Source organism: Chiroxiphia lanceolata, chromosome 4 (genome assembly GCF_009829145.1).
Source record: "Chiroxiphia lanceolata isolate bChiLan1 chromosome 4, bChiLan1.pri, whole genome shotgun sequence".
NCBI lineage: Eukaryota > Metazoa > Chordata > Aves > Passeriformes > Pipridae > Chiroxiphia > Chiroxiphia lanceolata.
The window spans coordinates 59,861,926-59,875,003 of NC_045640.1; the positions used below are offsets into that span (position 1 = coordinate 59,861,926).

General features: G+C 39.0%; 1 protein-coding gene across 1 annotated transcript in view; it reads right to left on the reverse strand.

Moving 5' to 3' along the window:
• Window positions 1-920: 920 nt before the first annotated feature.
• The window catches only part of DCLK2 (doublecortin like kinase 2), an 83,355-nt gene continuing 71,197 nt past the window's right edge, over window positions 921-13,078 (reverse strand). The window contains 7 exon segments of the mRNA XM_032687091.1: window positions 921-2,304; window positions 6,940-7,056; window positions 8,007-8,087; window positions 9,409-9,505; window positions 11,037-11,094; window positions 11,097-11,113; window positions 12,433-12,566. Of these exon segments, the coding sequence (XP_032542982.1) occupies window positions 2,083-2,304; window positions 6,940-7,056; window positions 8,007-8,087; window positions 9,409-9,505; window positions 11,037-11,094; window positions 11,097-11,113; window positions 12,433-12,566 (726 nt within the window). The 3' untranslated portion in view covers window positions 921-2,082.

Consider the following 13,078-nt stretch of genomic DNA (forward strand, 5'->3'; position numbering starts at 1 on the left):
GCACAATCTTGCACCTGCCTGCTCTGTGAATCAAAATACTTGTATAAGAATGATCAGATGTTGATCAGTCATGAACTCAGGGACACAATTTCAGGATATTTTATCTTTATTCTCTTCTTCCATTAGACAGAGGAATAGTTTAGAACTGGCAGCTGCTGACCAGGCAAATTATCATCCTTTCTTTTACATATGCATGAGGTTTTGTGTAACACTTTGGGTATCTCTGCTAATCCATGAGAGGCTTTGCCTCATAAAGTAAATACCTAGGCCTTGCACACCTGAATATCCATCCTCTTACGAAAAACAGAACTCAACCCAGCATTCATCACTTTCTGGTGCTCCTCTCTCTAATCCCTGAGTTCAGCTCTGGTGGGTAGTGGCTGGTTAACCCTCTCCACCTGAAATCCCACATTCTTTACTGAGCTTCATCTGAGACTTGTTATAGAAATTACCACCACACAAGGGGCCAGCTGACAGACTCTCAGTTTCTGTTCTGAGTAAGGGTAGAGTGCTATCTTCATATTTTTGCTATTCCCATACTCTCCAAATATCTTAAAACTTACTCTACTGAGCCCACAACAAGTTAATTCACAATGACTGCTTGTACCCAACCTTTTTATCACAGTTTAAGACATGTAATGTGTTTCCCTATCTTTATTACCATTCTTCTTGCTGTACATCTTTCAGCTACCGTGACCTTAAGTTCTCAGTTGGCACTTCCTGATCTTTAAATGCCTCTTCAAAAGGTAAAACCATCATGTTTAATCATGTGTTCCCAAGCCTTCCACAGGAGTCGATGAACTTTAAAAGGTTAAGGGAATCCTCAAATTAATTCTATGAAGTGTTTTTGGTAGGCATGGAAGACAACAGTTTCACTGATGAAATAACTGAGTTCTCAAAGAAATGAATGACTTTTTATCTTTTTTTTTAATGAAGAAAGTTTATTGCAGGTCTTTCTTTTACAATTCTAGTAGAAAGTATAGCTAAGAGAGAAAATGAACTATGACCAATTCATAAGAACGAGCAAAGGAAAAGAATTAAGCTGAATACATACTATACTGAACTAAGCATTATGGTAAAGATAAAACCTCATCTATTTTGTGACTGCAGATTCAGGATAGCTGCTCCCCAATCCTTGTTTCCAGTGCCTGCACCAGGTGAACAGGGGGATAGCACTGACAACCTTTGATGGCTATTGATGGCAGCTCCTGTATCAGCTCATCCTAGAAGTGGGAGCTGCTCTGTTCATCGTAGCTTGAATCACATGCAGCAGGCTTTCCCTTCACAGGTCCAACATAATTTTTTTACCTAATAGGTAGTCTGACCCTGGAGAAAGGCCTGGATGGGACACTTGCAGTTAAGATAGAAAATGGCTAAAACAAAAAGGCTTCCTTCACTCCAGTCTTCATTACAAATAAACGTCCAGTGCTCATGTTTACATCCCAAGTCACTTTATTTAAATTCATATTATCTAAACACTACCCTGCCTGCAAGTTAGATAACAAACTTGATGGAAAACAACCATCCTTCCCTCTCTATCTCCAGTGTTTGTTTCATGATATTTACAGTTAGTCCACTAAAAAATTTTTCATGAAAATTTGCCTCTTCAAGTTTAGTAGAAACTTGGCTAAAAATAGAGGCATTGGAATAGAAGGCAAATAGAAGTTTTCATCTCTTGTCTTCCTCTCCCCCTTTTCTGAGAATTCTCATGAGAAGAACAGAACGGGGCCTGCTTGTAGAGGGGAGGCCCGTCACTGTTCATCATCCACTGCTCATATAAAAATATGGTAGCTACACCATAAGTTAGTCTCTTTAAGCCCAAGGCTGTGTGAAATGGAGTTAATTACTAACACAGATAACTTAAAATCTTCTAACATTTGCCAGTCTTTCCCCTACAGCTGTTCTGAAGACAAGGGCAAAGCGACTCAAAGCGCACGGTCACTCGCTCACTATGAGAAAGAAGATCAGAGCTGGCAGGGGCTCACCACGAGAGGAGCACACAAACCAAAAACAGTCATGGGAAATGAAGAGAAACTGTGGCCAGAGTGTGGGGAGCTTCAGTTGGATTTGTTTTCATCAGTCCTACGCACCAGGCTGATCCCCAGCAAGCTCAGGAGATACTGAGGCAGGCAGCGTGGGGGATCGGAGTGGCTCAGAAGCAGCAGGGAAGAGGGTCTCGGACCCAGCCACACGAGGATCATCAGCTGCAGCAGCAATTGCAGAAATTTTCTCCATTCCAGCTCTACCAGAGTCCTGACAGCGCTTGCTGCAGAAAATCTGACTCTCTTTATCTAGAGCTGTGTTCTACAAACAAACAAGAGAAAAAACAAACCCAAGGCACATCATGAATCAGCAGTTAAATAAAGCCCTGTCTGAACTTAAGGGTTAAAACAATCTACAAGACATCAAGTGCATGCATTAGAGCCAGGAAAAAAAGGAGAAATAACATTAGAACTCTTATAGATAATTAAATGGTAGCATTCTCTGTTGCTGACTTTGGAAAATGTAAGGAAACTTATCTTCCAGACATATGTTTGCCAGGATGTTGCAACCTTAAAACTTTGTCTTGCAAGTCTGATGTGGAAAAAAGATGGTGTGAGTGGTTGTGATACAGCAGGAACTCATCATAGCAGCTTAGCCAAATTTATGCACCTGTGTTTTTGCAGACATCACATGATGCTTAGTGAGAGCTCAGTAATACATTTTCTGTAAAAAACTACACATTACAGAAGAGGAGCCCTTGATGAAGGTGACAGATGGAAACCTCATGATTTTTTCTGTCTTAGAGAAAGGATCTGCTTCTCTGCTTATTGCTGAGAGTAGGCAAATGACCTCTCGCAAAGCTGACATGGTGGCAAAAATATGTAATTTCTGACTTCTGTACTTAAAAATGAATTTACTGGAGAAGAGAGTAACAGGTTAGAATGAAAACTGAGAACTCCATAGTGCAGTAGGTGGATTATTTGGAGCACGTAGTATGTCTGCTGAAGCCAACAACTGCAATTTAATTAAATGAGAGTGTAATGTTTAATTGCTAGTGCAGTGTCTAAAGTGACCTAAAGGGAAATCTAGTAGTTCCTGTGTCAAAAACATACGTCAAATTGCTTTTTAAGACTTGGGGGAACAGTGCAATTCACACTTTCAAGGCTGATACTGATCATTATAAATTCATTACTCCTTGGCTTAGCTTACTTTGTGGACGAGCTTTAAGTACCATTGGTAATACAGATTTAAGTTAAAACAGATTAAATGTTCTTTGTAGTTTATTCAGTTATGTAGAATGGTGCAAGGTACATACTTACTCCAGTCATGTACAGCTGGGGCTTTCTAAATCCACAAACGTGGGACAACTTAACTGAATAGTGGAGAACAAATACATGTTTCACCTTTGTGGCACCTCCTGCATATGGATGTGTAAGAATTATAATATTATGTGGCATTTCATAGTCTGAGCTGGGATGTGCTACTTGTAAAGTAAGGTCAGTGCTCTGCCTTTTCCTTAGGGATTTCTTTCTTTGATTGCTCAGGACTTGCTTTACTAGTGTGAACATTTCCGTGTGTTTTTAGAAGAGTTTGATACTATTCACTAAAATATTTAATATTGAAATAATTTTCTGATACAAGTTAAATTTAGCATGGTTCTTTTTTGTTTACAGATGTGGTTTATTGCATCAAAGTCATCAGGGACAGCAGAAATAAGGTACTTACCCTCTTTTTTCCAAACTGAACATGTAGTTTGGTAGTGAAAACTTCCTTTTGGAATGCATAAATTCATATTTCTCATTTATCTGACTTGGCAAGGAGCTGGATTACTACCTCTGATTTCTCAGAGGACTACAAGGATTTAGATGTAGATGGATGGCAACTCTTGTGCTGAAACCATTTTATACAATGCTGTGGCTGTGTGCTGGGGCAGGGGAGGAGGCAAGCATCCTTGTGACACCACTCCTACCCCCAAGGCCTTCTGCCAGGCTTTGCCAGACCAAAGTACTGACTATAAAAGTGCCCAAAAGAAAAGGTAAAGTATTTAGTATTTTGAATTTAGGGTGTAGGTTTTGCTGTTTATTGGGTTTTTTTTAAGTGAGTGACATCACTAGTCTTATCTGCATAGAGTACCAGGAGAAAATTCCATACTACACACTGAATTCTCTGCTACTAACAATCAACTCTGCACACAAAGCATGCAAGAAAGTGACCAGCTGAGCTGCATCTGGACTTTTGAGATTTTGAGGTGGTCTGCAGGAGTTTTATCATTATCAAAGCAGCTGCTATGCTGGCAGGATTGCATTTCCTTTTCTGTTTGCTGGAAAAAGAGTTGTAAATAAAGTGGTTTCTGCTATTTCAGTGGCAGGTAAAGTTATGTAAAAGGGAAAGGACATGCTTTCAGTTCATGCTTGACAGTGATTTTCTCCTGTGCTGTCCTCACAGCAGCTTCTGGTAGATGTCACACGTTGCACACAGCAATACATACCTACGTAATACAATTCAGGATTTTCTGTTTTAAAAAGATTTAAGAGGAGGCTTAATTTTACTGTAACTAGTAAGAATGGTTTTTTATTATCTCCTGACTAGGTCGTAGTACTATAAAACAAGTGACAATTAATATGTTTATTTTAAATAGAAACGATATTTATTTTAGTGTTTTTGTTCTTTGCCTCTGTCTTTGTAGGTTCTCATCTTTTTCTAATTGCTGTTAGATATGTTAAGATATACATATGCACAAAACTACTGCCAGGAGAATAGATCAGGATATGTATGAGGAAGTAAAAAAAAAGTTATCTTAGTGTTTGCTTAGAATTTCAAATATGCATCTCTTAAGACAGATAATTTTTTGGTAACTGCTTAAAAGATATTCCTCAGCTGGTTTTGTGTGGCTGTACAGCTTTTTCCACTTCAGACTGGCTTAGTTATTTCTCCTTTCTTGTTAAAAATGGAGGACATGTATTTTTGTGCAGCAGAACAAAGCATCGCAGTTAGTACGTACCATTGCCTTGGACCTACTCAGAGGAAAGCAATGCAGGCATTGGGAAAGGAGGAAAAAGGAAGGAAGCAAGGGACAGAAACTAGACTTACTTTAAGCAGAACTAACACAATTGCAACAAATTTAGATTTACAGAACATTTTAAAATTGACAAAAAATAAAATCAGTAATTAATTAACAGCAACATGCTTTTGGGGGCAGCAGCCTCCTGTGCAAGAACACTGAACTGGGGATGTGCAGTTTTACTTATCTGCCACAGGATGGTATTATCTGCATTGGCCAGGTGACAGTATTGGAATGAAGTGATGCTAAAGGGGATTCCATTAAATATGCAGGTGGACTGATATAGCAATGCACTGCAATACACGAGAATTACAATATGTGCTGGTCTGAAGCTGAATGTTTTTAAGCAATGAGTGCTAGTACAAGTGAAGAGCTTCTGAACACAAAGGTAACTAAATTTCAAAGTTCAAGATAAACCAGGGCAAGAATAACAAACTGGGGGCCTAACCCTCAACAGATCACAGTGGTTTTGATCAAGATTTTACTTTTCCTTTCACCAATAACTGGGAGCTGCGTTCAGAAATAAATAATTATGCATTTACATCCTTCCATACCTGTTAGAGGAAATAAGGCAGGAAAAGGGAAAATGAGGTGTATTTTCCTGGCTGAAGGCATGTCAGTAGCTAACAGAATCAGAAAAAACCCACACCAATAAGAAGCCAGAAGCTATGCTGTGTCAGAGATCTGAGACAGGCTTAAGTGGCATGCAAGTTGGAGAGGGGAGAGTTAGAATTAAAATTGCTCTTATTAGACGTAGTGCATTTTATACCAGTTTTCAGCTTCAGGCTTATCCATAGTCTCAACAGTATAAAGAATGAAGCTCTGAAGTCCCTCTCAAACTGTCAAGTCAAACTGTCAAATGAAATGTAGACACAGCATGAACCTGAAATCCATTTCCTGACTTATTTTTATGTTATCACTTGCCCTACATTTAAATTGTTGGCCTATTTAATCACATAAATATATTTGCAAAAACATGTATGTATGCAGAAACATTTTTTAAATTTACTGACTTTCAGATGATTAAAACAATTCTTTGTTAACATAAGTGGGCTGGACTTCGAGAGTAATTAATACTAATGGGAAGGGGTGGAAATCACTGTTATGTTACTACCATAGATGGTTTTTTTTTAACTGAAGATACTCTGTGTGCAGTGTCCATCCTCACATCAGCCAAGGATGGACCACAGTAAGGACAGAAGGGCAGTTCAATCACTACTGCAGTTGCATATTCTCTGCAACAGTGACTGGGCAATTACAAATGCAGTTCTTGGTACTGATAGCAATAAATTCCATTTCTTCTGCCATGATTCACACATCTGCCTTCTGGAATTACTGTTTATGTGAGTTCAGCTGTAGGGTCGTCAGGATCCCGTTGTATGCTTCAAGGAAAGTTCCCCATTAGGGAACAGAAAAAATGTAGCAGGGGTTGGATAAGGACAAAATTAATGTGGCAAACATTCAAAACTACAGAGAAAGTTTCTGAAATGGGGTCTGGTTTCCTGGCAAGCACAGTGTTGAACAACAGTATGCTCATGATCAGGCAAAACATGGTCGGGCAGAGGGGAAGAGCCTACTTAACTGACTAGGTGGTCATTATTATTAAAAAAAATCACAGTTTTTGTAATGAAAGAGTTCAAATTCAACATACACCTACTTAGTGTTTACACGTTTCTGTTTGGAAGCTTGTTTTATAGCTTAGGTACTGCACTGTGATGGACTTGGTTGCTCTCAAGCAATGATGAGACAATCCACATTATACATAAATAAAGACTAGAATGAGAGACTATTCTAGCTTTGGTTTTGCTATTCTTGCACCACACATGCTCATAGAGCACTGTTAGGAAGATATGCAAAGTAGAGTATCAATGTATAAAAATGTTTATTTCTCTTACCATGATGACAGAAACCCCAGCAGATGTGTTATTTTGCTTGGGTAGGGTGTTATTAAAGTGCTGCTTCAGTTTACCTGTTACTTCAGCTTGCATATTATTCTCCTGGGAAGCATCATCCTGTATAAGAATAAACCAATATCAAGTAAGGAAAAAACCCCCAAAGTATGCTTGAATGCAAGTAAGTAAAAGCAAAGCTGCAAGTTTTATTCAAGCATGTTAAAAATAACGTGCTTGAAATAATGTTAAAATAAAAGCATACTTGTCATTTGGATTTCTTTTAAATCAGTATTTTAAATGGTCCATCATGTCCTAAGTGTGGAGATGTTACACAGTCCCATAAATAAGTTTCAGGGGAGCTGTTATGCACAAACACACTCATTATAGTTGTCTTCTCTTGTGTCCCAGAACTCCATAGATCGTACTCAGTCCCCTCTTTTAAATATATGTGAAAATAAACATTGACTATGCACATGTAAACCTAGTATTTATTAACAGTGAACTGATTTTAAATCAATCAATGCACTTTGGTGTTCCCCATTGCTTGCTGCCCAAAAAATGAAGGACCTGGCAGCCATCAGCTTAGTCTTAAATTAGGTATTGAATTTGCTAATTGTATTTCAAGCTTGAAGTGCTTCAAGAAACAGACTGTACTCCAAGTAGCTCTGCAACAAGTAAGATGCCAACAGGCACAATAGCCCTTCCACAGACACGTTTTTGAGATAAGTGTTTTCTAGGTTAAATGCGAAATAACAAAGAAGGTGCTGAAGTCACACATCTGCCTGTTGTGCTATGTTCAAGGTTTTAGCAACTCCCAACACCTTCTAATTGCAGTCAGCAAGTGCCAGCCTCATTCTGTTCCTTCAGAGCCCAGAAGCTGACAGTGCTGCTACAGCCGAAGCAAAATTCAGACTATGGCTCTTCTCCTTTATGTGGAAATGGGACCAGTAGTTCCATAAAAAGAAATGGACCTAGTAGAAGTGTATTGCTGCTTCTTAAAATTACACTTTAATGCTTAGATTTACAGGTTTAATATAAAATTAGAGACAAGTAAAATGTAATTTACTCACTGACACCCAGGGATGGCTTAGGATCTGTGCTGCTGTATATCGGGCCTCAGCATTCACGTGTAACATCAGACTAATTAACTCCTTTATTAAAAAGAAAAAAGAGAAGAGTTTGAGAAAAGGATATTACAACTGAAATACTGTTGCACCAAGTTCTTCTCAGTGGAAGTTTCTTGATACCTGGGTGAAAATAAAAGCCAGCTGATTCCAGAACCAGTGATACCAGCGTGACTTCACTGGAACAAAAGATTTGCCCTTCAGGATTAAGAGTATGCTGGACAGCATATTTCATAGCAACTTCCTCATTGTACTCATGTTTCACCAAATCTTTTGAAACCAAATGAAAAGGAAATGTTAAAAAAAATCAGCTATAATGTTCCACTTTGTTCTCTATATATTCATGCACGTGACCAGAACAAAAACAAACCTGGGAGAGATGAGATCCTCTATGGGCAGTGCACACACATAGTAACAGTACATAAAAAATACCAATCAGAGGCAAGAAACTGCATCTGAAAGTCAAGAAACTGAAGGCATTATTTGAGGAGTGTTCATTGCTTCAGTTTTGGGGAATGGCTTCTCCAAGCAGATAACATACCTATCTGAGAGGTTTCCCAACCAGCCAAGTTATTAGTCTGTGTAAGTCTGAAGTGAGAGATCACCTTTAGTGCCAAGACTGAGGGCCTTGTTCAGAATGCATGCCTGGAAGTGTGTGAAATGACCACAGCTTGGGAAATGTTGATAAATGGATAAACAAACAGCCATTGGGAAATGCAGAAAAAAGGAACTTCTCACTGGCTGGATAAAAAATAATCTCTACTTGCTAATGAGCCTTCAGATATCATTCAGAGCACATGAGTGAATTAGCTTGAGTAGCAGGGCTTACAAGTTGGAACCTTTATCCTGCAGACACAACTGTTTTAAACAAAATTGCAATGATAACACAAGAACTGTTAGCAACGGCAATTAGCAGTGGCTGCACCTCTTGAAAAGTTCTAATAACTGGCTCAAGTAAAACAGGAAGAAATGTCAACTGCATTCACTGCACATAGCAATGATTTTTCTTTTTTAAAGAGTAATAGGAGGGGAAATTCAGAGATATTTACTTTGCAGCTGAAGCACTGAACCTGCTATAATAGTCCTTCATGAAGTAAACTGAATATCATGTGATATTCACTGAATGCAGTTGGCATTCTGTTACTCTTACTCACTCAGACAGCAACACAACAGCCTGAAACACCCGAGCTTTGATTTAACGTTAGGTTAAACCAATTAAAAAAGGCACAGCAACTGGAGCAGTGGGCAAGAGTCTGTTCTGAATCTTCTAGTCTGCCTTTCCAAGAGAGCAACATCTTTTCAGGGACTTGTCAGAAATGCTATTTCAGGTTGGAAAATGTAGCAGTACCTTTGCTGAATCAGTGATGTTATCCCAGTAGGGAGAAGGAAATTCCAGCTTCCCAACAAGTATCTGATCAAAGAGGTCTTCCTGAAGGTTGTTTTCACTGCAGAACAGCAGTAATGAAAAAGATGATGAGAAAGAAGTCAATCATGTGAATTCTTAACTTGATTTGGGGATGGAACAGAAATGATGTTAACTACTAAATGTATAATTCTCAAGCTTATATAGAGGCAGCACTTTGAGCTGTTTGCCAATTCGATACGTACACTGCAAACAATACGTACAACAGTGCACAACCATAAAATGTCAGGAAATGAGAAACCTATATACTGAGGTAAAAGCTCTTCCACTGGAAGAGACTGCATAGCTGACACACAGGAATAGGAAAGGGGATTCAAAAGTAAGTCATTTGCCAGCCTAGTTCTAAAGAACCTGCTACAGAAAGCATATGATTGGGGGAGGAAGTGTAGTGAAATGAGCCTCATCTGTTAAACTATCAAAACAGGAGAATTTTCAAAAGCCATCAAGGAGATACATAACACAGTAAACTAAATGTATCATGAGTACTGGCAGGCTACTGATATTAAAAGGATAAGTATTTTTGTATCGAAAACATGGTTTCATGATATTCAGAGATCAATGGCAGCAGGATTTTTGGTTTTTCAACTTGTTGCTGTGAACATCCACCCAACCTATTTCTATAAAGAACAATGTAGCTCTTGAGTTGGTTTTGAAATAAATATTATTAACCTTGGTTAAGGCCTGGTTCTAATAGAATATGGACATTCTCCATGCCTAACCCCTAAACTCTATTCAAATAAACTGCCATTTGTTTCTATACTGTATCTTCAAAACAAGTTTCAGTTTTAAACATGAACTAACTACATAAAACCCCCAAATACCTAAACTAAATAATAGTTTTCCATAACCAGAGTTGTTTAACATTGTGTTCTTTGCAAAATATTCTCGGTCTGGTGTTTTAGTTAATTAAGTATTTTGCTGTAAAAATGAACAAACAGACCATGCATTAACAATTTATATGTTAAGAGAAGAATTCACTATTTAAATATGCCAATTCCCTGGAAAATAAAAATGGCTGAGGCACAAAGCTTATCCATTTGATTTTCAGTAGAGCTCCTACATATGGGTGACGCTGAGTAGCAAGAATGATGTTTGCAAACTCCACCGCTCCTATGACACTTATCAAAAAGACTAACAAGGTTAAAAGTGCAGGAGAAACAAATTGTTCCCCTCCCCTCGGTTCACCACCAGCCACCCTCCCACCTTGGCACTGCAGACCCAGGAGCTGCCGGGTCCCAAAAAAAACGCCAGAGGGCAGCGTGTGCCCGTGGATCGTGGAGCTGGGATACACAGGGAGACAAAAGGAAAAGCGGCTCTGCCCTTACACCCCCACATCCCTGCACACAGCACTAAACCGGCTGCGACCTTAGAAAAATAAATAAATAAAATTAATCCCAGAACCTAAAAAGAAGGACAATTGAAAACAATTTAAAGAAAAGGACAAAGACATAAAGAAAATGTGTCAATCTAATCCACTTTTTTTTTCCCCCAGGATGCCTTCTTCAGGGAGAAAGAACTTGATTATTTTTATTGTTTTTCCCTTTGACACTCACCTGCGAAAAGGTGGAAATCCACATAACAGTATGTATGTGATCACACCTGCAGCCCAATATCCACCTTTAAGCCATATCTGAGAAAACAAGGCTGTGTTACTTGTGCTGAATTAAAAAAAAATCCAAGTCATTTCAATGAAAAAAAAATTGCATTGACATGAATACAGGAGAATCTGTTCTAAATTTACAGGAGAATCTGTTCTAAATTACTTCCTGATTATGTGGTAATGTATTTTGTACCTAAGCACCTTTTTCTTCACAACTTTAGCCTTTAGGAAACCAAGATTCTATGGTTTTTCTTTTTTTTTTTTTCCCCACCAGAAGCCTCAGGCTCTCCAGAGTGTTCTGAATATACTGAAATTCAAGTCAGTACCAAGGTTTTCCCAATCCAGAATCACTAACGATAAAAGACAGGATGTGCCTTCTCAGTCCCTATAGTGAAGTAACTACCTCTTAGGTTATCATGTGTTGCTAAGCAACAAGACACACACCAATCCTCCAGTCTCTTGAGTAACACCGGGAAAAAGAACTGCACTTTTCTTCAAAGCACAGAAATTAAAACACTAGAGGTCAAAAAGAGGTCTTTTTGCCCTGTTCTTTTCTATCCGTAGATTCAGTTTGTCAAAATCTAAAACATGCAGACGAAGTGCCATTTGACATTTGAGTTCGCTGCAGCTGTGAAATATTTCTCCATACAACAAATGCACTGAACAAGGACTGAAACAATACAACAAACCTCCCTCCATTAGGAAGACCAAATTCAGAGGGGGTCACAGCTATGGCAAGACTCAGCTATAGCATGGAATGCAGCTCTAATAAGTCTAAAAGGAAGGATGACTCCTGAAATTCCACCATGTTAAAAAATATTTTGTATTTATGCAATGACCTGTTCAATACAAAAAAATGGGGTTGTTTAATTAAGCAAACAGTTATCAAACAGCATGTGTCACCCAAACAAGGTCACTTGAATCAACATGATCTAATTAGAGCTGCCCTGAGAACAGGTTTAGACTAGGTGACCTCTGGAGCCTCTTCCAATATAAATTATTCCATTTCTAATGCAAACAAACATTGTGTTCTGCTTGTCTGTTTTTTCCCCAAGCAGCTGCCATGGCTGGTATAATGGGCTCTGAACGCAGAGGTGAGGCAGGGAGCACAAACCAATGAACTCCACTGCACCAGCAGGTCCAAGGGAGGTGGGTAAGGAGGCCAAAGGTGAATTCTGGGGTCAGGATGAGCAAAAAACCAGCCTCTTTGAGGAACTATGAATGATGCCCATGGGCGCTTTGGTTACAAAAAGATGGAGAGCCAGCCTATTAAAGCATTCTAGTTCTTAAAACAGTTAGGAGCTACCTGACAAAAATAACTGGTTACAAGGTCTATGTCTTATCCTTACCCTGTCTCTGCAATGATTTCTGGAGCCACGTAGGTGGGTGTACCGCAGACAGTATATAAAGGTCCTTCAACCACAGTCGCCAGTCCAAAGTCTCCAAGCTTCAAAGACTTGGTTCCATCTGAATATTCACATACCTAGAGTCAGAAAAATAAAAGCACATGAGGAGGAGAACATCTGCGGGGTTTTTTATTGTTTGGAAAATGACCATCATCACACCAAGAAGACGGGCAAAAAGAGGTAATTTCCACAGCCCTGAAGGGAAAGAAGAGAAAAATGCTATTACCATTGATTGCAGCTGGAGTTAGTGTTCAATGGAGCTGTCTGCCAGCTATGTAGGTCAGACCATGACATAGCCTCAAGCAACTAGTGGGGGGGGGGAAAAGGAAAACCCAATCCTAGAATACTGAGAAGTTTTAAATATATTAAGTAGAATATAATACTATAATTTCATTTGATTAGGACCTGGAGTTTAAAATGGACTGGCAGCTACATCAGATTTGTTTAACGTCTTGTTAACTTGGCATAAATCTGGTCAGTGTTATAATGGATATTTCATTGGCAAATGTCCTCCCTATGCTTAGTCAGTCTAGGAAAGCTCAGTAAAGGAGTGAGAAAGCTGACTGAGAACTGTTTAGGGTTCTGTGCA